At 36.2% G+C, this 25,813-nt stretch overlaps 3 protein-coding genes and 1 pseudogene across 3 annotated transcripts; 1 reads left to right on the top strand and 3 right to left on the bottom strand.

Moving 5' to 3' along the window:
• LOC145216949 (putative adhesion G protein-coupled receptor E4P) lies at positions 1-2,025 on the bottom strand. Its single transcript, XM_080084541.1, has 4 exons — positions 1,243-2,025; positions 955-1,180; positions 407-877; positions 1-308 (listed from the first exon to the last, which is right to left on the bottom strand). The coding sequence occupies exons 1-4, from the start codon at positions 2,023-2,025 to the stop codon at positions 1-3; spliced, it is 1,788 nt and encodes a 595-aa protein (XP_079940667.1).
• Positions 2,026-2,308: 283 nt separating this feature from the next.
• On the bottom strand, positions 2,309-12,283 carry LOC145216788 (uncharacterized). Its single transcript, XM_080084529.1, has 5 exons — positions 12,201-12,283; positions 11,437-11,590; positions 3,117-3,214; positions 2,535-2,734; positions 2,309-2,373 (listed from the first exon to the last, which is right to left on the bottom strand). Exons 1-5 carry the CDS (start codon positions 12,281-12,283, stop codon positions 2,309-2,311), a joined length of 600 nt encoding a protein of 199 aa, XP_079940655.1.
• Positions 12,284-14,554: 2,271 nt separating this feature from the next.
• On the top strand, positions 14,555-15,368 carry LOC145209434 (uncharacterized; annotated as a pseudogene).
• A 2,897-nt stretch (positions 15,369-18,265) lies between these two features.
• LOC145209435 (synaptosomal-associated protein 25-like) lies at positions 18,266-24,428 on the bottom strand. Its single transcript, XM_080079717.1, has 7 exons — positions 24,168-24,428; positions 23,691-23,732; positions 23,227-23,275; positions 21,488-21,605; positions 21,123-21,260; positions 19,806-19,950; positions 18,266-19,478 (listed from the first exon to the last, which is right to left on the bottom strand). The coding sequence occupies exons 1-7, from the start codon at positions 24,237-24,239 to the stop codon at positions 19,413-19,415; spliced, it is 630 nt and encodes a 209-aa protein (XP_079935843.1). The 5' UTR covers positions 24,240-24,428; the 3' UTR covers positions 18,266-19,412.
• Positions 24,429-25,813: the final 1,385 nt, after the last annotated feature.

Here is a 25,813-nt window from a genome sequence, read left to right as displayed (position 1 = left end):
TTATTTCGGGTTTGAACTTTCACCTCCTTTTGCATTTAAACTTTCACCTCCTTCAGCATTTGAAATTTCATCTCCATCTGCATTTGAACTTTCACCTCCATCTGCATTTGGACTTTCACCTCCTTTTGGTTTTGCCTCGTTTCTCTGCTGCTTCGACCCAACATCAGCTTCACGCTTGCACGTCAGCATTTTCTGTCTGATGTCGTCATCCATGACGCAGTACAGCAGGAAGACGACGATTCCCTGCGATCCGTTCACCAAGCTGTGGATGTACATGAACACCTCGTTCGAAATCTCGTCCCCGATTCCTGAAAATATAATAAGTTTGTAAAACCACATCTTTGAAATCCCTTGCATTAATACAACTTACGAAAACTAAAACGTTAAAAAGACGCACAAATATTACCTGTAAAGAAAGCCAAAACCCAAGTTCCACCAAGCATAAAGAAGAGTAAGATGAAAGACTTTGCTGCTCTCAACGCATCTCCTGTCCCTGGATCTTCTCCTCTGTTCCACATCTTCCTCGAGTGCAACATCACATGTGTCGTCTTCAGGATAATCACGAAGTTGGTTAAGAGGACGAGAGCAAGAGGAGCGACGACCGTGGAGTAGAAGATCGGAGTGCCGGGAGCCAACCAGCATCTGTCATACTTTGGAACCTGTATAAATTCGTTACATTGCTCGTACAATGGTTGGGGCTTCATGTAGATGTCGAGGGGAAACCCCACAGCAAAGGATGTTCCCACTAGAAACACTGGAAGAATCCAACCAATCATCATGAAGATCTTAAGACGCTTTGACGAATCCTGGGTTTGGAATTCGACTGGAAACGAAGTTGCCATAAAGAGACGAATTCCCTCAACGAGGAACCATATTCCTGAAAATATCAATTGTGCCAGATCACATAATATAAATCAATGCTTGGAACTTAAATTGTCCTATTACTTTATATACCTGAAGACAGCAAAAGATATTGATTGGCTGCTGTTTGAATCACGCATGGAATCTCATGTATCACGACAAGATCATGTGATATGTTGACAGCGTGTAAAAGCAGAAGAACCAATGACAAGCTGATTTGAACAGGAACCCGATCTCCGCTGTGTTTCGACCTGCAGAGGATTAGTATGGTTGCGATCAGAAACACGACTGAAGTTGATTCTGTGGCGTAAGATGTGATCTGGAATGAAAATGTTGCATGAATGTGAGCACTTGTTTAAAAGTTCGTATTTAAATCTTTACCTTGATGCCCTTTGGTATGGTGATGGATTCGACAGCCAGTAGAACAGTGAACAAGGTGAGATGGTTACACTTGCAAGTGACGTTGCCTGTTACGCCATCAGTTATTGTGACGCAACCACGATCCGAGTATTTTCGTTCCACGCTGTCGAAGAAGAGACAGATTGGTTCCATGTTTTTTATCTTCTGGTTTTTAAGGGATATATTTCCCGCCTTGATCAGCTTGCAGATGGTTTCTGGTGATGATGGGGTTATGACGAAACTTGCGTTTCCTGGCAACTGATTGTTTATTTCATCGGAAGTTAATCGCTTGAAGCTATCGGCATCCCAACCCACAATAGCAATGTAGGTTGTGTTGAATGTAGCTATGTATCGCGCTGCGGCCAATGAAACCGATTCGGCAGGTTGAGTCTGTGCAGTTTGTGTTGTGTTTATCTTGAAGACAATCACCGCAATCACGATTCGTTTAACCCCCTGGGTTTGTAGTGTAAAGTCGATATGAGATAAACCAAGCTGAAGATTTGAGTTGTATGTCTCCTGGTTGATGTTGGTAACTACGATGTGCAGTTGAGCATCTCCGCTGCTATAGGTGGTTCCGTTTGTTTGAAAATGATTTCGGGAAAATGTCTCAACTCGATTTTCGATGTTTTCTATTTCCCTCACCCTTGCAGGATTTAAATTTCTTAACTGATCCAGCAATAAAGGATCTGTAACAAAACATTTCCATGACTGGTAGGTGAAGCAGATATTTTTAGAATTTAGCGCTCCCTTGACATTTTTAACCATCCAAAAAAATTGCAAAAGCAAAACATAACGCATAATTGCAAACAGTGAAAAACGCAAAACGTCACAGGCTTTTGGAATATTGTTGAATTGGCCAGTGAATTGGATCAGTCTACAACAACAACAACTTTACAACCCATTAAAAATCCCTGGCCATTTTGGGTTGAGTTTATTAACTTGTGGCTAATGACCAAAGTGGGTTTAAATGTTAAATTAGTCACGGTGAAGTTTGGATCCAAATGTGGGCGGCCGACCTGAATCAAGTCTGTTTTGTTTAAACATAAATTTAATCGGGTTCCCCACTACCTTGGTTGTTTCTAAATTCTTTTACTGGGGTCTTGATGTTAAGAACTAAATAATTTAATGTGGGTTGTAACAAATAAAGATTACTATTGATCTTATACCGGTTATAGCTAGCTTATATATAAGCATTTACGCAAAGGCAAACGGGCGCAAGATTCAACATATTTGAGAAACACGTCGTACACCGACTAATAACAACAAGAAGTTACCTTCTGGTATAGATTCATTTGCTATAATGGCAGATACAATGTTAACCAGGGTGTCACTAAGGGTGGTAAAATTGTTCAACAGTGTAACTCTGTCGTTGCCAGTTCCGTTGTTTGCAATGATTTGAAGTTCACTTTGATAAACGTTTGGCCCGATTCCAATGGCGTACACTGTAATGTTGCTGCTGCTCGTTAACTCGTAACTGTAACAAACAATAGATGCCATGTAGCTTTAACTCGTTTTAACTGTTGCTGGTAAGAGGTTGCAAAACAAAAACTAACCAAAATTTTCTGCATTGTCCCGTTTAAGAAGACAATCTGAAATCTTTGTTTTGGAAATTAGTTTTAACATATCTGTCAAAAATCAAAACGTCAAAAATCTATCTGTAACATCGTCTTGTCAAAAAGACAAAATGGCTGTTGCAATGAAACTGAGCTTACACTTGAAATAATAATCTGGGCAATTTCTAGAAGAAGGTTGAAACGCATCTGTGTGGGTGCCATAGCATAGGAAAGGATACGAATAAAGCGAAAAAAGACATTTAAAAACTAAAAATAAGATTGATTGTCACACTGAACGCTAACCTGGTAGTCAAACGAGAAGCGTCTGCTGCCCAACGGACCGTCGTAATGATCAGAAATTTTTTGGAAGTTGCGGCGTTGACTGAGTTGTTGAAGTCGATCTATAAGGAGTTTTTAGTTTTAAGCTTTTGCTTTTATTTTCTGTTAACACAACACCTTACTTTGACAGCTCTCTCGATGGCGGTTGCGGTAAAAACGTGTTTCGAATTATACGAATGCTTAATTTTGTTTACAGCATCTTTGATACATGGGACAGTGGTGCAAACTCCAAGAGTGGTTCGATATTGATAAAATCTGTTGTTGCTGTAGTCAGGGCTGTCAAAATATAAAGTGTGTTTATACTATCAGCATTACATTACGTCGTTGTATTTATCCTTCCGAGGTATAACATATCTGTTTCAGCATGCTATTTTTGGTGCAACGTACTTATATTTAAGAAATGGTAAATCATTATGAAGATTCAACCATTAACAACTTTAAAAGTCAACAGCACTAATCATATTTGGTAAGTTTAACCAAATTTACACAGAACCTTCTTGCCAACGATTTTTAAAAATTACTGACTGCCTTTAGGCAAAAGCACGAGACTAAATGTTTATGAGCAATGACAGCGAACAACCAAAAGGTCCCTCATCTACAACATCATTTATGATATGAGCGTATTGTTTTAACTTAAAGGGGTTGTTTTCTCACAATTTAAATCTCTCAAAAAAATGCAAAACAAATCCAACAAATAATCTGGAACTTTTTGCTGATAGAACAACGTTTTTGTTCACAAATTACATTTACCTACTAAAATTGTTGTATCCGTACTGAAGAATAGCGACTTGCAAAATATGTTTGACAAAACCCGGGGCAAGAGCATCAGCCATTGTCCTTAAAGCGTCATACCACATTAACACCTGCTGATAAGGTGTATTAGGTATATAGTCAATCAAAAACACAATGTCGATTTCTTGGACTGTAAAATAAAATGTATAGTTTTTCATTAAAAAATGATTTACTTTATTTGGTTAATATTTTTTACAACATGTTAGCACTCCTGTAGCAACATAATTTTTACAAGCCCGCTATAACAAGAAACCTATCCATAGTCTGATTTTGCAGCAGTTTTCTGGGACTGATACAATTTTATCTTCGAAAACAATGGTAAATGAGTTAATAAGGTCAAAAATCTTATATTGTATTGTAAAAAAAAATATACTATTAACGTTAATTTTCAATTATCTACAAAGCGTTTAATCTCCAAGCGAAACTTTCTCTCCTTTTCCTTACATTCAAATATGCCATATTCGAAGTTACCAAATTTGGCATCACATTTATTGTAAAGGAAACCCACACAAAGTTGTGAACTGGGCCGAAAGTGAAAAAATTAGGACAGAAATTGTACCGAGTGTGATCAGTTAACCCCCAAACAAACTCGGTGTGTTCAATCTTTATCGAATGTGCCCAAAAAGCCCTGCCCGGCTTTAAACTGTAGACCAGAAACAACGTATAATGTATGTAGTGATTAAAAGAAATAGTTGTGTGTGCTATGTTACATAGAAGTGATATTACGTTTAATTTTACCTTGCAAACTTGGTTTGAAGCAGACGACCGCCAAAACCACAAGTAGAGAAACAAAGAAGCCCATTTTCTCAACCTTGCAGAATGCTTACAATTTTCCGACACAGAACCACCATATTTTGTACAAAACCAAAATGTTTAAAACTGCACCCAATTAGACGTAATTATAATTTGGTAAGGCTTATGACACAAACATACAAAAACCATAGTCATTCAGATATAAACTAGTATGAATTTTACAAAATCATTTCAAACCAATGACCGTATATGTAATAGACTTGCACTACCAGATCCACAATATGGGTCTTAAAGTATTCACCTCGATATCACCTTGCATCGCGTCTTTCTGCTTTCAACTGACCACACCGACACCAGTCAGTTGCTATATACTAGCACGGAAGCAAAGCTGGATGAAAAACGCTGATTCTTTTTATCAGTTCTCTACACTAAGTGGAATCTACCTGCAGTACGTGTTGCGTAAATCGTTACCGATAGCAGTGTTCTTCAACCTTTTTCTGGGTTGGTGAACCCTAAAGATGTTATGACGGACTCATGCACCCTGTTTTCTTTAAAAGGTAAACTGAGGTAAAAAGCGATATGAAAAATCATTTTGCATATCATCATGTCAATTAAACCGATCGGAGCTTCCAAGGTTTGACACACTGTCGGTGAGACTTTTGACTCAAATTAGCATCAATCCGCACTCAGCGCAAAACGTCTTTTGGCGTAGATATACGTCAAGCGCATTGAGTGTGCTAGACATCAACATTTTAAAAAATACAGAGGTCATTAATACATCAGTTGAAACCGGAAAGATTATAAATGTACACACAACTTTGGATCATTTCAACTCACAAAGAAGTTCGACTAACTTATTTTACCAACCTCTTGGCATATTCGCTTTTTTGCTGTGATGATGCACATCGAGCCGGTGGGCGAAACTTTCTAAACTATAAAAAGTGTTTTGCTTGAAAACGATTTGCGTAATTTTCCACCTGTATATGAGAAACTTTTAGTTATCAAACCCGGTAAACGAGCGTTTAGTCCATGGGTGGGGAACCTTTTTGTTTGTGACGGCCACCAAACGGTTTATCGGCACTCGTTCAGGCCGCACAGACTATTTCTCAGGCCAAGGACGGTGGCATTCAAACTTTTTGACTTACAGAATAGTTAATGTGCTTTTGACGGTCCAAGCTAAATAAAATTCGTCACTACATTTCCACCCTCACTACAACATTGAGGATTTTATTAACGTAGAAACTCGCTTGTTTATCAATATCAATCTAAGAGCAGCTTGTGACACAGACGAGTTTAAGACTTTCGATTATGCGCAGACAATTGTTCTTTTGCAACACAAATAAGATTGTTGAACCTTGGTCACTTGACAGTTCCACGGATATCGCTTTGTGTACCAGTGCGCAAACATTTGGCTCTAGTTTTAAAACCGCTGCCCTTGAACCAATCAAATAGTAATTTGGAATAAAAGTAAAAAAATACGTTTCTGTTTAGTTTTTAGCGCCTGGTGCAGTGTGTATTATCAACATCCTAAACTGTATTCTAACATCGAAGGCCGCACTTAGCGCCCTAAAAGGCCGCATGCGACCTTTAGGCCGTAGGTTCCCCACCCATGGTTTAGTCTGTATTATCATAACTTGATCGATCCCCGGATAAACCAAGTGCAAATCTCAGCGTGCTGTTACGTCATATATGATAATATTATAGGATTTCGGTGTCTTGGATGATTCACCTTCATTCAAGACAATATGAAGTATTTTTGTCCATTAGCGTTCTCTAGCGGCAGAGAAATTTAAAAACAAAGACAGGTCTGTGGCGTTGGCCTGTCATTGTGTAGTATGTTGGAATAATGGGGACGGTTGGGCAGAAACTTAGCCGAATTGTGCCTGACCCATATACAGACAGAAAAAAAAATGATCGGGAATCGTCTCCTGGACTGTCCTGGGTTTGAACCCCGTGAAAAATGTGGGCGGTTGGGATAGAAACTTGGCCCAATAATTTAAAGCCTTAGAGGTTAGACTCATATGCAGAAACGAAGACCTGAATGAATTGTTACATCAAACATATTCTGTGAATTTATTAAACATACATTTTAAGATCACAACTACAATTTAAATTGAATTTAAGCTACAGACAGTGCACACTTGAAATCTGAAAATCTGAAACGTATCAAAAGTAAATGATCAGGAACTTCGCCAAATAATCCGGTGCGCCTGACCCACATACAGACATAAAAAACCTAAACGGGATTCGTCCCCGGTAGCGCCCTGGGTTCGAGCCCCGTAAAAACAAAATGAAAAACAAGGTAAACATTCTAATGTTTTAAAAACCTTTGATGTTAATTGATGTGAAACAAATTATTGCAAGAGCTTCTCCACGAAATTCCATTAAAGGGGCGTTTGGATACTATGGAGAAACAAGCGTTTGTATGCCACGTTTGTTTGCCACGACTAGTGAATTTGCTTGGGAATATTCAACATTCCTCATCACAATCAACTTCCTCTTTTTTATCTACATGGTGATTGCATATGTTCTTATTTACAACCAGAGCAGCCGTATGAAAGAGTCTAGAAGCAATGATCCAAGCTCCAAGATGCAGAAAATCTCGAGATTAGTTTTGACTGACTTCTGTTGCTGGATTCCAATTTGTGTCATGGGATATTTGAGTATTGGAGGAATCAAGATGCCACCAGATGCTTACGTGTTGAGTGCTTGTCTGTTGCTTCCAATCAACAGCGCCCTCAATCCCTTGCTTTACTCCAAAACGATTGGTAAATGTTTAAGCAAGGCAAAGGGAGCTTGGGTGGATACGAAAGTATTTACTCTTCCCACTTCTGTCAACCCTGTTCAGTTTTTTTTACAGTTAGATACAACCCTAATGCTTATGAAGTAGACAGAGTGACAGAAATAGTTGATTAGACTTATGTCGTGGACTTCTGTTTACATGATTAAATGCATTGAATGATGCAAGTTTTGAACGTTATTTGCAAGAAATTTGAATGAACACTTTCATTTTTTTGTCGTTTTCGCTTTTAGTCTTTAATATGGTTGATAAAATGTTTGCCTGAACTACCTGTTTAACTTTGATGATGCGTAAATACTTTAATGAAAAATGTTTGTATGAGCAAGGCAAAGAAACTTAGGTGAACACGAAAGACTTAACTTTGCCGAACTCTGTAAATCCCTTTGACGATATTCATCGTTAGATACAACGCAACTAGAGAAGGAAGCTGAGGGATTGAAATCGTTGAATAAATTGTGCCTTTTCTGTAAGCATATCATGAATACATGTATTTTGGAATGCAACTTGCAAAGAATTTTGTCAGATATTTTTGATATGATGTGCGTGTGTGTTTCACTTGACTTTTCTTTTTTGCTAAACTTTATTTTGTTTGAAACCGTTGCTTGGTATTTTTGAACAAAACAACCAGTTGACATTTTAGCAATGTCTACTTGTACTTAGAAAATGGGGCATTATTAAAAGTTTCATAAAGAACTCAAAAAAATAAACTCGATAAAAGAGTAAAGCAGTTTTTCGCGCGACAAAGTCAGGCGTCAAATTAAAACTAGCATTAAATTTACTACAGCAGTTTAACATGGTTAAAATAAAAAGAATCGTATTTTCTGTCGATCAAACTAAACATCGAAAAGTTTGGCGTGTGTGGACGGGAAAACAAAGCCAAAATAGCCTCAAAATTTATTAAAATATGTTTTGGTAAATTAGATTACCCTCTGTTAGAATTCTATCAACCACCTTGCAAGCACATAAGAAAAAATACACCCATTAACGTCATTGTTGCACAGCAATTGACATCATCACTGGCGACGTCATACAGTCGCCAGAACCAGGAATTGGACGTATGAAATAAGTAAACTGTTTTTAGCATGTTATGCAATCACGAGTCAACAGAGACTTGTTTGAGATATGAAGACAGCACTACGAATAACAACAGAGTGCTGTCAAATTTGACAAGCTTAAAGTCATCCTCTATTACTTTATAATATATATATATATTTCACCTAAGTTGTAGAAGTATTCAGTATCATATTCAATTGCCCTCTAAACCGGGCCTGCAGCATGGACAAAACTTAACATCCGTAAAAAACGTTTATGGCTGTACACAAATTGAATTACGCATCAAGGAAGTTGATTAGGTTTTTAAATAATATTACAAATGCAGCTTCAGTCGCAAATATAAATTCTAGTTTACTTTATCTTAAACAGTGTTTCACAACCGGTGGGAAATTTGTTGTTTCAAACGGGAAGTTGTGTAAGTCAGAAGTAACCAAATTAGGTCCCGCGGGTCGAATCCAGTCTTGAATTAATCGTTAAAAGTTAATTTACTACAGTTTTTTTTTTTAAACAGCATGTAAGATTAATTTCACCTAGTGTTACAAAACGCATAAAACTTCCAGAAAGTTAAGAACCTCTTTCATAAACGGCAGGAAATGCACTAAACCTGCTGTTACACGTGGAGTTGATTTAAGCTTATTGGTATAGTAGAGACTGACTTTAAAATAAAACGGTTTAAAACTGAACGACAATCTTTATAAACGTGTTAGCATGTGTGGTTTTTATTTTAGCCAAGTGGTTTCACACAACCCGCATTTTAGTGATGTTTTTCTAGTTTATCTTTGGATAATTAGAATAGAGATGTTTTAAGTTTTTTTGAAAATGTTAAGAAGCGCCGTTTTGATTGGATTAGTTCAAAACGATTAGTTGTCTAAAGAAATACTCATTTCAAAAAATTAGGCAGTAGGTTAACACACATTTCCACAACATTTATTATCACGCGCTAATAACATGGTATCAGTGCAGTCGTTCTCAGTACAACCGGTCAAAAAGGCATGTGATGTGATGACAACGTGACGCAAAAACACTACATCGGCGGAGGAGCAATGGTTTAATGTGTACTGTGTTTTCCTGATAAGTTTTGGGATCTTAACCGAAAATGCTACCCAGAGAAGCCGAAATGGTAGGAAGTGCATATGTAGGCATTTGGAACGCGTGGCATTGTCAGTGTTTAAAATAAGACGAAAACGCGTTCAAAAGTGCAAGGTACAAGCGTTGAAATGGAATAAAATGAAAGATACAAGCATTGCAATGCAAAAATAAGAATGCTCGCGAATGTCTACAGTCGAAATCCCAAGTGGTACAAAATTCGTGGCAAGGCATAATATCAAGTTTATGGAGCTATTCTGGTAAATGTTTTTTTAATTTATTCATTTTACGCAAACTTAAAATTATGTTAAAGTATAGGCGCCACCACTGCACCACTTTTTAATAACACGAACAAAACTGACACAAACACAGCAATAAAACGCTGATGAAAATTTAGTTTTGAGTTATAAAAGCGACTGACAACAAATCAGCAATATCAGTTTTTCCGTTTTTTTTTCGACTTTGCCGTACACCAATATAGCACGACGCATAACAATGGCAAAATCCGACTTGATATTTACAGCTACGTCTTAAATTAGAACAACAGTCGTAAAAAATGTTTTCAGCTGACTTTGCACAACCGCACAAAAACTAATTGTTTGAACTTTCACCTCCTTCCGCTTTTGAACTTTCAACCACTTCTGCATTTGAACTTTCACCTCTTTTTGGTTTTACCACGTTTCTCTGCTGCTTCGACCCAACATCAGCTTCACGCTTGCACGTCAGCATTTCCTGTCTGATGTCGCCATCCATGACGCAATACAACAGGAAGACGACGATTCCCTGCGATCCGTTCACCAAGCTGTGGATGTACATGAACACCTCGTTCGAAATCTCGTTCCCGATTCCTGCAAATGTAATGAGTTTGTGAAATCATAACCTTGAAATCCTTTACATTGATGCAACTGATGAAAAGATAAATGTTCAAAAAAACGCACAAATATTACCTGTGAAGAAAGCCAAAACCCAAGTACCGCCGAGCATAAAGAAGAGTAAGATGAAAGACTTCCCTGCTCTCAACGCATCTCCTGTCCCTGGATCTTCTCCTCTGTTCCGCATCTTCTTCGAGTGCAGCATCACATGTGTCGTCTTCAGGATGATCATGAAGTTGGTTAAGAGGACGAGAGCAAGAGGAGCGACGACCGTGGAGTAGAAGATCGGAGTACCGGGAGCCAACCAGCATCTGTCATACTTTGGAACCTGTATAAATTCGTTACATTGTTCGTACAATGGTTGGGGCTTCATGTAGATGTCGAGATAAAACCCCACAGAAAAGGATAATCCCACTACAATAACTGGAACAATCCAACCAATGACCATGAAGATTTTTAAACGGTTTGACGGATTTTGGGTTCGGAATTTGACTGGAAACGAAGTTGCCATGAAGAGACGAATTCCTTCAAGTAGGAACCATACTCCTGAAACAAAACATTCGCGCCAAATCACAGAATATAAACCAATGCTTAAAAAAAAAGGCAACTGCAATGAACTTTAACTCACAAAAATTATGAACTTAATAATATTTAAATAATTTCAATAAATGTTGTGGGTGTCGGGGTGTCGTAGCAACAATATGGATACAAATAAAACTAAAAAAATACTTTTAAGAACAAATAAAAATTAAACATCACACTAAATGCTAACATGGTAGGCAACTGAAAAGGGTCTGCTCTCCGGTATGTTGTAAGAATCAGAAATTTGTTGGAAGTTGCGGCGGTAACTGAGTTGTTGAAGTCGATCTATACAGAGTTTTAAAGTTAAGAGCTTTTGCCGTTTATTCCTGTTAAAACAACGCCTTACTTTGACAGCTCTCTCGATAGCGGTTGCGGTAAAAGCGTTTGTCCCAAAAGGCTGAACCATACCATTGTTTACAGCATCTTTAATACAATGGACTGTAGTGCAATCACCAAGAGTGGTAGGGTTGTGATAAGACTTGTTGTCGGTGTATTCAAGCCTGTCAAAAACAAATATAAAGAGTGTTTCATGTCAAAAACATTACATTGAGTCGGTGTATTTTTTCCATGTTATTACAAAACCGTTTGGCACTTCGAAACTTATTGGTTATAACTACATACGTTTGAGAATAAATAAAGTAACTTTTCGAAAGTAACTATTATCAGCTTTAACAGCCACCAACTTATTTATTTACTTGGAAATCTTGTCAACATCCAAAATTACCGGCATGTTTTAATGCAATCCATAAAAACGAGACTAAAACGTTCATGAGCAAATGAAGCAAACAAACATTAGGTACCTTATGTACAACATCGTTAGAGCATAAGCGTTTTTTTCCGACTTAAAATGCCTGTTTTCTTCAATAAACATGTAAAAATGCTTTTAAATAATTTGGAATGTAACAAGCATCGAAAATGGAATTCCTGGATAGTGAAACTAGTCATTTTTCATCTTTTATACGTGGACAACAACGTACAAAAATCTACAATCTTCAAATAAAAGCTCTTAAAATTGCCCCCTTTAAACATTTTCTATTGTTTCAATCGCATCGTTCTACTTAGGACTTTTCGATGGTCGAACAACGCTTTTGGTTCACAAAATACATTTACCTTCTTGAATTGTTGGTTCCGTACTGAAGAATAGCGACTTGCAAAAAGTTTTTGGCAAAACCCAGTGCAAGGGCATCAGCCATTGTTACAAAAGCATTCTTGTATGTTGCAAACTGAGAAGTTGTTATTGTGGTAGTACTGTCCACCAAAAACACAATGTCGATTTATTTAGCTAAAAAATAAAACAGTAGTAGGTCAAAGGGAGCTAACTGGAGATAATTTAGGAGATAAGTAGCGCACTTCACTACCAACAAACAATCAAAAAGCCGCTATACCAAGAAACCTATTAGATGTTTGGTTTTGCACCAATTTTCTGGGACTATTATAACTTAATTATATTTTCGAAAACAATGCGTTAACAAAGGTTGAAGATCTCTTACACTAATTGTAATCTTTAAATGCAATTCAATTAAACGCTTGATACGTCCGTAACCTCAATAGAGGGTTGGCAAACGCCAAATTCCGAGACACAAACTTTTCATCTATTAATTAATTCCAATATGACACATCAACAAATTTGGCACACTCCTAAAAAGGTAAATTCACATGTTGTAAACTTTGAAATTAAAAAAAGGTACGACAGAAATGATAATGAAAAGTCAGTCCCGACAGAAATGATAGAATCAAATCTGTTTTATTCAAAATGAAACGCGAAACAACGGCTCGATTTACAACTTTGCACTCACCACAAGACACTACTTATGTTGTCATAAAAATAAACTGGTTCTGTATGTTAGGTTTACATAAGGTATAGAAGAAACATTATGTCTAAGTTTACCTTGCAAACTTGGTTTGAAGCAGACGACGGCCAAAACCACAAGTAGAGAAACAAAGAAGCCCTTTTCCCAACTTATTGCTTTCTGCAGAATACTTACGATTTTGCAACACAGAACCACCAGATTTTGTACAAAACCAAAATGTTTAAAACTGTACTCAAAATAGACGTAATTAAAATTTGTTAATAACACAAACATACAAAACACATAGTCATTCAGCTGTAAATTACTTGAATTCTACAAAATTACTTGAAACCAAATGACCGTATTCGTTTAAGGTGTTTTGGGGACCGTTTTTCTCCAGCGGTTTCCCAAAAAGCAAATATGGCTATTTTTTGGTATTTAAATGAAACACTTGCTGTCTCTCAAAACTACTTAGCGGTCACCCAAACCAAACCTTAAACAAACCCTGTTCGTATTAGACGTACGCTACCAGATTCACAATGCGTCCTAAACTATTCACGTTGATATCACCTTGCATCGCGCCATTTGTTTTCAACTGACCAAACTGACACCAGTCAGTAGCTATATACAAGCACGGAAGCAAGGCTGGATGAAAAACGTCTTATTCTTGTTGTCAGTTTCTCGCACTCGGCCTAATCCAGCTGCACTAAGTGTTGCGTAACTCGTTACCTATTGATTATAACTGTACACAAAACCTTAAATTAAAACCAGAAGTTCGAATGAAAGTCTGAAGTTTAGCTAACTTATTTTACCAAACTCTTGTCATGTTCGCTTTATTGCTGTGATGATTCACATCGAGCCGGTGAAACTTTATGAACTATAAAAATATAAAAAGTTCTTCGCTCGAAAACGAATTGTGTAACTTTCCACCAGTATATGAGAAACTTTGTTAAATATCAAACCCGGTAAACGAGCGCTTAGTCGATATTACCAACTGGTTATTAATAGTTGGTTTCTCCAACGTAGTCTATAGGCTAAAAACGTTATTGTATTGGCTTAAAACTGTTTAATTCGGGTTGGATCGAACATATTGGTTAATCAATTTCTGGGTCTTCAATAATACCGAGTAATGCATTTATCCAAAGCCCCTTGGAACAATGTTTGATGAACACACACACAAAAATCACAAGACTCAGTAAATCGAAAGCTATCACTTGGTCATATCAGCCACATTTTACAAGATTTGATCGAGTCCTGGATAGACCAAGTGAACAGCGTGTTGTTACGTCATAACAGGAGTTCGGTGCCTTGGATATATCACCTACGTTCAAGACAATATGATTTGATTTTGTGCACTAGCGTCGTCTAGCGGCAGGTTCGAATCCCTTGAAAAAATGTAGACTGTTTCACAGAAACCTGGCCCTGGCCCAGTAGTTCTTTGACAGCAATATCATATTAAGACACAGAAAAACTGAAAGGGATTCGACCCGGAAGCGTCCTGGGTTCGAATTGGACTTTAACATTCAATTGTGGCAAAACATAAACAACTTTCCACACACCGCCACGTCTGTGGCTTAGGTACGTGGATGACACATACGTCATTATCGACAGTAACATGGTAAACACATTTCACGCACACCTGAACACCATATCACCAACAACAGCTTTCACCATGGAAACCGAACAACACGATACCATTGCGTTTTTGGATGTGGCTGTCACCAGGCAGCCAGACCAAAAGCTCACCACAAACATTTACAAGAAACCCACGAACACTGATCGATACCTAAATTACACATCGCACCATCCTCGGCACCAAAAGCTTACGGTCGCCAAAACACTTTACAACAGAGTCAAGACACACATCAGGGATACGGCTATTCGCAAACACGAATGCAAGAACATTGCACGCGTGTTAGGGAATAACGGCTTCCCGCGAAACTTACACAACTTGACACGTAACACAACCACCGCACAAAACAGACAGTTCAAATCGTTCACTTGCTTACCATACGTCCAGGGTGTAACTGAACGCCTAAAACGAATCCTGAACGACGCTGGGGTAAAAGTGGCGATGAAACCTCTTAAAACAATTGGACAATTGCTACCAAAACCCAAAGATGCCACTATACCACAACATCGTACAGGAATTGTTTACCAGGTCCTTTGTCGTGATTGTAATATGGTATACATTGGCCAAACTAAGCGAAATCTAAATTCACGCCTCAAAGAACATAAAGCGGCTGTCAAAAACATGGATGTTAGCAAGTCTGCCTTATGCGAACACATTTTGGAATGCGACCACCGCATTAATTGGAACGGTGCCCAAATTTTGAAACAAGAACCGAATTGGTCTAAACGTTTGGTTTTTGAAAGTTGCCTCATTAATTCTAGTTCAAATGTTTTAAACCGTAACGATGGCAAAAGCCTGAGCCCAGTTTTCCGCGACGTTTTGCGGCCGACTTCCCCATCAAAAATCGGACATTAGTTACGCCCTGTGGTTTTGTAGCACACGCAACTCTTCACGGAAAGCCTTTGTCCTAATGTAATTATTGTGCATCGTATCCCGCTGTTTCCATACATTTTCGTCTCTGTGCCCGCTGTATTATTCGTTCATTGCTCTGAAGAAGTCCTACCGTTCTGGTGGACGAAACGTCAGCAAAAATACAAGTTCTTGAAAACAACAACTAGTATTTTGTTTAGAATTACACCAGTTGAACGAAATAATTTATTAAATAAACACCATGTGGCTCAACCCCTGCATAGCAAATTCGTTCACTTTTGCCTGCACGCGCTGCCCGAACAATGGATTTTCAATTCGGCTGCGAGCGACGCACGACAAAAAAAACATTAATAAACAAAGAATAAACAGTGTGGATGGGGCCTAAGTCATTCGCACGACTTAACGTTTTTTATAAACTTAAATCTGCATGTGGACATCCGGCTCATTACAGTTTTTATCTACCAAGCTGTAATCTCATACAATATAGTTCCGTAATATAGTCCTGTATTGTTTCTCATCAACAATAACCTCAACACTGCATATGCGATTGGGTCTGAACTAAGGTTATCTGACACGGCGCACGTTGCCAAGAATTTTGATTGACGAATCACGTGCGACATCTCTTTTCGCAAAAAATTCAAGAAAGATCTTTTTAATCAAATCGGCTTAAATCGATTTCATTTTTGCACAAAACCTTTAACCACACAAACGTCAAAAATACATGAAGATCTAGGACCTTTATGGATGACATTTCAGATTGTAGCATATCGATAAAAGCAACCTTGCACGCGCAAGTACTGTTGCAGCTTCCTACAGTAACAACCTATAAACTATTTGAAAGATTTATGAACCTGTCGAACTCGTATCCTCTTTTCCTACTGCGAGTGGTTAGTTTTACCCCCTGAACGCAACAAAAACTTTAAAAATTCAAAGCATTAAACATGAAATGTAAAAGCATAGAGCCAATAAATGATAAGTTTCATCTGTGCTGTATGCCCAGTTGTGGCATCGCACAGACTAGGTGATGCATGGGGTTGTACCCTGTTGCTCCCAACAAACTGGAGTGCCGTTGGATGGCTACACTAGCCAATGCGGCCGATCTCTCGTCACCAGCTGCTGGCTGATGAGACCTTATAGGTCGAAACAGTGTGCACTGTCTGCAGCTAAACATGAAATGTTTTTGAATATGTCTCACTTTTGAAACTTTTTTTCAACCGGCACGTTGCACAGAAACGAATTTCAACGTAGTTTTATTACCGCACGTAATAAACAGGCTTTGAATCAATCCTGGGCGTTGTAATTCTATGAAACTAGGTAATATAAATTCTACATATCGCAACAACTTTCGTGAGGAGTAGAATAATTTTTTTATGTTACAAAGTTATCAAAACGATTTGACAAACCAAAAAATGTGGTCGCGGGCCGGATGAAATGACCTGGCGGGCCGTAGTTTGGTGACCCCTGTTCTATAGCCTAATTCGTACAAATTAATTTCGCCACAAGATGTCACTATGTAGACATGGTTTTGTTGACGACGCATAAAAAAAATCAGATTTAACATACAGACATTAGCAAATTTTATTCAATGCCAAAAACCTTTCACAAAATATTTGCTACTTGCCTGGCTAAAAAGTCCTATTTGACACTTTCTAAAAATACTTATTTGGATCATTCAGTTGGGCAGCTGATTTGTTGGTGTATTCACAATTATTACAAATTTGTGTATGCTGGCGAAACCAGAGCATTTTCTGAAATCATTGCTACATTAAATTCATACATGTGTTCGATACAGCCAACCTTTAGCTGATAAAATATAGGCCTACTTGGAATTTAGTTTGTTCTCTTCATTAAATCTTGTCCCTATAGCTGTCAAAAGCATGTGATACTGTTCAAAAGATTATCACCCTTCCAAAATACCCTTGTGATTTTAAACGACGTACTTATTATAAGCAGTAAAATCGAAAAGTCCTTCGTGGTTTTGACTCTTGTTAAACGACGCTGGCTTTAAATAATTGATATAACGGGCAAAATCAGTGCCTGTCCTTCAGTTTGTCAAATGCGCAAGTTTTAGAGTTTAAATAATTCATTATCCAGAGCATCTCGGGGCAGTTTTGCAGGCACAAGACGGCCATAAAAGTGATCCATTAAAGTGGGTGAAACCGCGATCAGATAAAGTTTAAATAGCTGACTGTAAGCAAGATTGTAGAGGTCTTGCAGTAAGGATATATTTGGAAATCGATGTATTGATCTACTTGTCAAAGCATCGTAAAACTGTAACATAATGCAATCGAGTGAAATCGACAGCGGCCCTCAAAAACGGTAATACTTCCCACTTTAAAACTCAATTTAATGATTTAAAATACTTTACAATGCACCAAGCAACAAAGTATGAACCTCCTGGATCATGTACTTTAGTAATACAGTCGTTTAAATTTTTACGTCTTGGGGCCTGTTAGTGAATCGTTGGGTCATCAAGAATCAAACTTTGCATAACCAACTAACATGTGTGTAAACTTAAATAAGTTTGAGGCATTTTTTCTTGACCAAACGCGTGGAACAAACAAGCGTAAGTCAGAAAAAAATGCGGACAAAAACAATATGGGCCCCTCTTCCTGAAGCCTAAAGGGCATAATTACTTGTTACATAATGTTGTGTCAGTTAAGAAACCAGCTTTGGTCAGTCATGTGTAGCGAAACTTGTCAAAAGTTTTGATTGAAAACCAATTTTATATGAAGAGCTATTCAACCCTAACGTGCCCTTCAAAACCGCAATATCGGAAGTATCTGATGAAAAACACATTTCCCAAATCAAATTATGGTTTCCAATTTCTGGTACTGGCAAAGGTCACCTCGGTGGACAAAACAAATTAACATTTTCATGAATCATAACACATTCAATTTATTGAACAATGGAAAGTGTGACGTCATTAACGAAAACAAACGTGACATTCTGGAATGACACAAGCTGTGACGGCAGTTGGCTGAAAATACACGAGAAATGAACGATCGATAAGTTTATTGCAAAATAAAACATTACATCACAATGACAGCCACACTCTTCAAGACATAAACCAATTCTTCTAATGACCATAAATATTGCAATACCCAGTAAATAAGGTCGAATTTAATGGAAAAAATGTAAATTGTTATTGAGGAATGTTATTAATCAATCAATTTGTCAAATGCAAAACAAATTCTAGTCGATGAAATGATAGTTTGGTATATCATTGACAACAAGTTTTTAATGTACAATTTATAATCTACCTCTGCTAAATGCATATTTATTAGTAAAACAATATCTAGGTTAGTTTTTGCAACTAAACACTGCCTGTACTGGACAAAAGGTGCAAAATTTAAAAGAATTTGTTGCACTACCCGCTACCACTACACATCTAACGAACAGTTCTAGTAACTTTTGTTGTTTAATTGTATGTATTAACACCAAAATAAATAGGGCTCACAATAAAAACTGCGCAAACGTTAACAAGTAAAATCGTTAGGATGAAAAATACAATTTTCACTTATCACTAAACAAAATTTATTAGCGTTATGTACAGCAAAAACAAATCAAAAAACTTCGGGTACATTATTACTATTTTAGTTCATTGCTTTGCCTTAGTTTTCTTACTTTTAATAAACAATAAATTTGAAGACTTTCTCTAAATTTTCTACCTACAAAATTGATCATGAAATATTTTGAATTGACTTTTTTGTTGGCATTTCTATTCAGATAAAAAGCACTTATCACAGCCTAAAAATTGTAAAAACACATGATGATCAATACTTGGAAAATTGAGTAGTTCTTTCGCAAACAACATAAACTACATCTATCGAATATATGTATATTATATACATAACAAATTGCACGTTACCAACAAAATAGTCCAGAAATTGAAGCAGAATAAAGAATGAACTATTTTTCCAAAGTGTGAAATTAACACTGTCTGTTATTCCTTTGCATACTGGAGTTGTGGTTGTCATACAATCAAGTATATGAATAGAACATTTTAGCAAATCAATAAGTTTTGCCTTAGTTCTTGAGAATTTTGGTGGCACGCTCATTTGCCTGGCTGATCCTCATGTTATTTGATTCAGCCTGAAAGGGGAAAAACAAAAAGGTGAATGGTAGCAGAACAGTAACACAAAAAATAAAATCTGAAATTTAAGTTCTTGGCAGATAATAAGACAGTACTATAAACAGAAAAATTGGCAAAATGAGTCAATTTGACCAATTTTGTTTGGCTAAAAACAGACTACAAATAGTACATTAAAATTTGACAACTTTCTACTTGATTAGTAATGACCTATAAAAGACCACTTTTGATGACCGTAAAAGTTTGATTGATAGCTGTATAAAAATTGAGTAAACATGTACCGTAAACTTTGATACTGTATGGAAAATTGGAAATAGCAAGATTAGTACCTTAGTGTTTATTCTGTCGATTTGTTGATTTTGAGCGCCAATTTCATTTCCCATATCAATAGCCATGTGTTTTAAGTTTCCAATAACACCAGCAACTTGGTTGAGGTTTTCTTCCATTTCGTCCTCTCGAGCGTCATTTGTGATTCTGTCATAAACACACAGTGCAATATGATATGTTAGAAATGACATCATTCTTCCCACTTGCATGTCTAATGCAGTAACGCAAAGTTAAACTGCTTGGTTATGGTGCAATTGCATTACACCAACATATATTGCATATTTTATGTAAAATTTTAGCAAGTAATAATAAAAGATGGAGCAAATAATATGTTAGGAATGACATCATCACTCTTCCCACGTGCATGTATAATGCAGTAACGCAAAGTTTGACTGCTTGGCTATGGTGCAATTGTATTATATCAACATTACAGTTTTTTTTAAGGTGTCCCAAATTTCTCCAGCGGTTTCCCAAAATTTGCCAGTAGCCTAATAAATAATTCGTTTAAGCAAATATGGCTATTTTTTGGTATTTAAATGAAACACTTGCGGTCTCTTAAAACTACTTAGCGGTCACCCAAACCAAACCTTAAAAAAAACCTGTCAACATATATATATTGCATATGTACATTTTAGAAAGTAAAAAACAAAAGACAGGGCAAACAAATAGTACATACGATTAATGACCAAAAAATGATTCTATTTATGTTTGCATTAGATATATTTATGCATTGTGTGGTAAATTTAAAGTATTTGCCAGTAAACAATTTTTGAACACCGTAACATTGCACAAGTTAATGAAACTACATATTGCTTTAATCCATTTAATTCTTTTAAGGGTGTGTCATTCCAATCACAACCATTATTCGCCAAGAACAAATAGAGCATAGCTATTGTGTACACTATTGTGTACACAGTTGCACAAAAGCACGCAAATCTCTACCCATCAAAAGGGTTTTTTTATGATAACACAGTAAAAACATAGCCTAATTCTGACAACATGTCCCAAAAAAGCATGTGTATCACTATCAACAGACACAAAAAGAAACTTTATATGTAACGAAAATGCAAGGGTTCTTGTATGCAAGTTACACCATATTGCACACTTTGAAATGTTCACCGTTGTTGTCATCAAAAGTGTTTTTTTATCACACAAAAACAAAATTGAGCATATTTTTAGTTGTGTAAAACTTTTTGTAAATTACATAGTTTGTAGCATGTAATTTTTCTACCTAGCAACATTTAGCTTTGAGAAAATAACTTTTTTGGGTTGTCCAATTTTACAATTTTTTTGCAAGCCTTGTTAATATATATTATTACCTTTGTACGTAAGTGCCGCCAACTTGAGCTTGTTCTCTTGGGTCTTGTACTCGTTGCGGTTGATTGCTGACAACTTTTCCATCTTCATTCGACTGCCACGTTTTCTTGTATTCGTCACCTTTCTCAAAGTTTTTGGCTCTAAACGAAGAAGTGTCATTAAATATAAAATGAGTCTTATGTTCTTGTCTAAGGTCACTCAACATTATGCAACAAAAGCCTATGACACTCTAAAATTAAGAATCCAAAACTTGAAACATAAATATAAAAAAGGTGTAAACTGGACTAAACACATAAAATCAAATTTTAGAAGTGACATAGACATTTATATATTATTTTTTTAATTGTGAAGAGATTGTTTTTCTTACTTGTTCCATGGACAGACACACAGCCCACAACATTTTTCTAATCCCTCCAAATTCTTTTCAGCTTGTTTCATGTCTTTGTTAATTTGATCCATTCCTTCTTCAACTCTGTCCAGTTGTTCTGAATAAAAAAATTACAAAACTTTTGTAACAGTCTGGTTTTGAAGGTAAAAACTAGTGATGCACCGAAGTTTCGGTTGGCCGAAACATTTCGGCCGAATACGCTGTTTTTCGATGTTTCGGCCCGAACTTTTTTTGGAAATTCGGCCGAAACCGAACTTTTTTGATTGCGTGGAGTTAATGCCTAAACTGTCATTTTCGCCTATTCGAAACGTAATAAATTACCTAATTGTTGTGTTTATAAAATACGAGCCACATTGTCTACAAAATATTACAAGTTTAGTCAAACTTTCGCATTGTGAAAGTGGCTTTGACTTGGAATAATTCACTTCACTCGCATCTACGACCCAAGGTTCAGTTGAAAACATCCATAATAAACGGGGATTTTAGGTTCGGCCTGATTCGGCCGAAATTATTCGGCCTCGTGGCCAAATATTCGGTTTCGGCCCGAACTTTTTTAGGCGGGTTCGGTGCATCACTAGTAAAAACCACACTGAAGGTCAAGTTCTTACACATATAAAGTAAAATGTTTACATACAAAGTAAATGAGAAGTAAAAGCAGTTTTATGGCAAAGAGAATAATGTAAATTTACAGAAAATTTTATGCACAAAAACTAGGCATTTCAATCCCATACGACATTTCTATCCCATATTTTTCTATCCCATAAATATTAAAGTTCACACCATGGTTGATGTTGGAAAATGTAAAAACGTGATGATTTATGTGCAGGTCTGTTCCATTTGTGTCAAACACATTAGTGGAATAAAAAACAGTAATGAATCAACCTTGTGCAGTACATGACACATGTTGTAACATTTGTCTCAAACAAACCCAATAACACAACAAAAACATTCAATCCAATTAAACTGTTTGTGTTTTTATGTTACGAACAATTTCCAAGCACTTTTGTGTCAATAACACACAGAGCACATGAAAAAAAAATGTCCAGACAGGCTTGAAATTTACTTCAATCTATTTTGCCACAACATGAGCAACAGTGACTTAAACCCTAAGAAATAAAGGTGTTTAAATTATTTATTGTTGCCTCTATTACACGGTGCTTTTGACACACGAGGAAAAATAAGGACTTTCAGGCATATATCTCCAATCCTGTGGTTAAGTGGTTTTAGTACCTTCCTTTGGATGGTTACACATAATGTTCAGCATAAGGAAGTAATAAAACAGACGTAAGGGTTGAAACAAGTTTCCCGGAAGACTTTATAGGTACTGTATGTACGACTAACAAGGATATACTCATTTGACTAAGAATTTGTGAACTAATGTATCCGGGTAAAAGTGAAAATTACTCTCTCTATACACATAGGCAATATACAAGAATTTCCATCTTTAAATGTTGAAGTTAAACAAAAAATCAGCAAGAGAGCGAAAGAAAAATCTAAGATTGTTCTACAAAACCATTAAAATGAATCAAATTTAATTGTACATTTAAGATACATATATATAATTTCTGTGTAAAATCTCGCATATATATAAAATATGTCATAAAGATTTGAAAGGTTTGCTAACAAACAAATAGTTTATGTCGTTTTTTTGTATTCACAAAATGACAAATGCAAGCGTGAAGAGTATGTGGAAAAAACATTTGAGTGAATCAACTGACCTCCTTGTTCATCCAGCATAACAAGAGTTCGAATACCAGCATCTTGAGTCTATAAATGAACAAAAGAGCTCTTAAAGCAAAATCAATACAAAATATTCTCTTGGGTTTTTGTGGGCTGGGGATAAGAGGACATGTTAAGTACAGAATAGATTGTTTCCAAGGAAATAACAGCTGTTGATCAGAAATATAAATTATTTATTTATGACTCAAATCGAAAATGTGGTGGAACAAAGACCCTAGATGTAACAAGTATATAATTAATGTGTTTTTTGGCTTGATAGAATAAACACTTTTTACCAAACAACGGGAAATGCATAGCGAAAGAAAAAAACAGATTTATATTACCGACAGCTGATTTCTAAGAAGGAAATTTTAAACAGAGGAACAATGGCTGCTACCAAGCAATATCAGTGAATGTCTATTAGTCACGGCAGTTTATAGATTAGAACAAAATCAATACTTACTTCCTCTGTGAGTGCCACCATTCGCCGAGTGCTTTCAAGAGACTGAAATGAAAATGGATAACATCAATATCCAAAAACTAGGCTAGTTTTACCTTGATTTAAAAAAAATACTTTTTTGCACAAAAGATTGTCTGGCTAGAATACTTATGGTACAAATAATATTACAAAAACGTTTATCCAAAAGTACTATAAAAACAATGGGTGTCAAAAACCTTAGGTACAGAAATGGTTCAAAGTTTAGATAAACAGTCTCAAATGTAAATATAATCAGTGTTTAAAAAAAAAAATAATGCGTATTATACAAATATAGAAATAATATTATACCAGGCCTAAAGCATCTCACCAAAATAGCATCGATGCTTTGGGGCTGGTCCCTGCTATTTATCTATGTCTTATACAAATATAACTGTATTGTTGATTTCCTATTAACTGGAGGCTTACAAACCAAAGATTTAACAATACATAACATATACTTACATCATCTGTGATTTGGTTCGCTCTCAGTTGCATGTTAGCAAGTTCATCTCTGACATCATCGTCATTATCCATGGCTGTCGACGTCGGTTTGTTTGTATTTCCAGAAACAAAATGTTTACTAGTTCCTCTTGCCCTCTACCAGAAACGATTGAGCCACACAAAAAGTTTTGTTTCTCAGTTTGAAAATGTAAATATATGGTAATAGATTAGTGTTACAAGCCTAAAAAACACCCTGGTAATAAAAAATTATTTTGAAATGAGTGAAATACCAAAATATACATGGCACAATAAAAGCAGCTCTTTTCACAAAACCCACCGTATCTAAAATGTCAAAAATTGGTCTTGAACCAGTTAGTTTTTTCTAAGTGAAATTTAAGGAATAAGGTCAAATGATATGTTATTTTATATTTAACTTATTTTTAAGAGTATTTTGATCAGTTTTTTTGATTCGCTCAATTGTCATATAATTCCAAAACATTATATTTCAAACAGAAAAAAAAAAGTTAAAGTCTTAAAAACGAAGACATAGAAAATCAAAATATTGATCAGGATTAACAACAACACAATATTAATATTAAACTAATTATTGTATTTAAAACTTAGTGGTTTAATTTCATTCTTGGAAAAAAACAAAGCAGGCATTTTTAACTGTCTGATAATATACTGCAGTTCATCCATCAGCTTATTGTTAGTAAGTGAAATTAAAATAGATCAGTATGTCTTAAAACGTTCTTATGTCTTCGAAAATTTCACTAAATAATGCAAATTGCAATTTAAATAGGTCGTACCGTCGTCTCTAACCTAATTTACATAAAAGAAGTTAATATATCCATCACCAACGGGCCGAGTTATCGAGAAAAATCGCATCTATAAACAGAAAAACCAGCCTATGCTGTGCATAAACTAAATAAGTTCATAGAACCGCTGAACCGAACTCAAATCTCAAATGTAAATATTTTCTCGAGCATCTACTTCTCTTGGATGACGATGTATGTCTCATCGGACGCAAGTTCGCCGTTTCGATTTTCGCATTTAAAAATAGAAAAAACATCACTTCAACTTCACGAATTACTAAAAATAGATTTTTAAACAAACTCTCTACATGTACTCGAAACTAAATTCTTCTTTTTTATTTTGAAACCATATCAGTTTCTTTTAAAGCGTTTTTTTAGTGGAGCTGAGTTTATTTTGCTGTGCGAAGGAGATGATAACGACACAATATTACTAAAACAATCTCCGCAACGGGCAAGCTTTGTAAACTAGGAAAAGCTGCACTTACTAGTTGCGCTCTTTGAAACTTTGTCCATTTTGGTTTCGATGTCAACATTTCGATCGTTTTTATTCACGCAAACATTTTTATCGTTACATCCAGAAAACGACAAAACAAGATAGCAGAAAAAGTTAAAATTAGTCTGCTGATACACAATGTCATGTAGATTTAATACAACCCTTGAGCAGTGTGTTACTTTTTTGTCACATAAAATGGGGGAATTTTTGCTACAAATTAAAACGAATAAAAGCCAGGGCTAGAAATAAAAAATAAAACATCCACTAAGAGGCAGCAAAGACCTCATTCCCATGGTGGTGGACTGTATCGTGTCTGCTCACGGTTCATTGGAGACGAATAACGCGATTTTTTGCTTTCA

This window comes from Phallusia mammillata, chromosome 1, assembly GCF_965637545.1.
Source record: "Phallusia mammillata chromosome 1, kaPhaMamm4.hap1.1, whole genome shotgun sequence".
Lineage (NCBI taxonomy): Eukaryota > Metazoa > Chordata > Ascidiacea > Phlebobranchia > Ascidiidae > Phallusia > Phallusia mammillata.
The sequence above is the reverse complement of the archived record's forward strand: the minus strand, read 5'-3'. Positions and strand labels throughout refer to the sequence as shown.

Excerpts from the sequence above, each read along its gene's own strand:
- LOC145216949 (XM_080084541.1), bottom strand. The coding sequence starts at position 2,025 with ATGGTTAAAAATGTCAAGGGAGCGCTAAATTCTAAAAATATCTGCTTC. Across the intron at positions 878-954 it reads ATATCTTTTGCTGTCTTCAG|GAATATGGTTCCTCGTTGAG; the intron begins GTATATAAAGTA and ends TGATATTTTCAG. Across the intron at positions 309-406 it reads GGTTTTGGCTTTCTTTACAG|GAATCGGGGACGAGATTTCG; the intron begins GTAATATTTGTG and ends TTATATTTTCAG.
- LOC145216788 (XM_080084529.1), bottom strand. The coding sequence starts at position 12,283 with ATGGCTGATGCCCTTGCACTGGGTTTTGCCAAAAACTTTTTGCAAGTC. Across the intron at positions 11,591-12,200 it reads GGAACCAACAATTCAAGAAG|GCTTGAATACACCGACAACA; the intron begins GTAAATGTATTT and ends TGTTTTTGACAG. Across the intron at positions 2,374-2,534 it reads AAATGAATCTATACCAGAAG|TTCTTAACATCAAGACCCCA; the intron begins GTAACTTCTTGT and ends TAAATTATTTAG.
- LOC145209435 (XM_080079717.1), bottom strand. The coding sequence starts at position 24,239 with ATGGATAATGACGATGATGTCAGAGATGAACTTGCTAACATGCAACTG. Across the intron at positions 21,606-23,226 it reads TATGCTGGATGAACAAGGAG|AACAACTGGACAGAGTTGAA; the intron begins GTCAGTTGATTC and ends TTTTTTATTCAG. Across the intron at positions 19,479-19,805 it reads TCGACAGAATAAACACTAAG|GCTGAATCAAATAACATGAG; the intron begins GTACTAATCTTG and ends TTCCCCTTTCAG.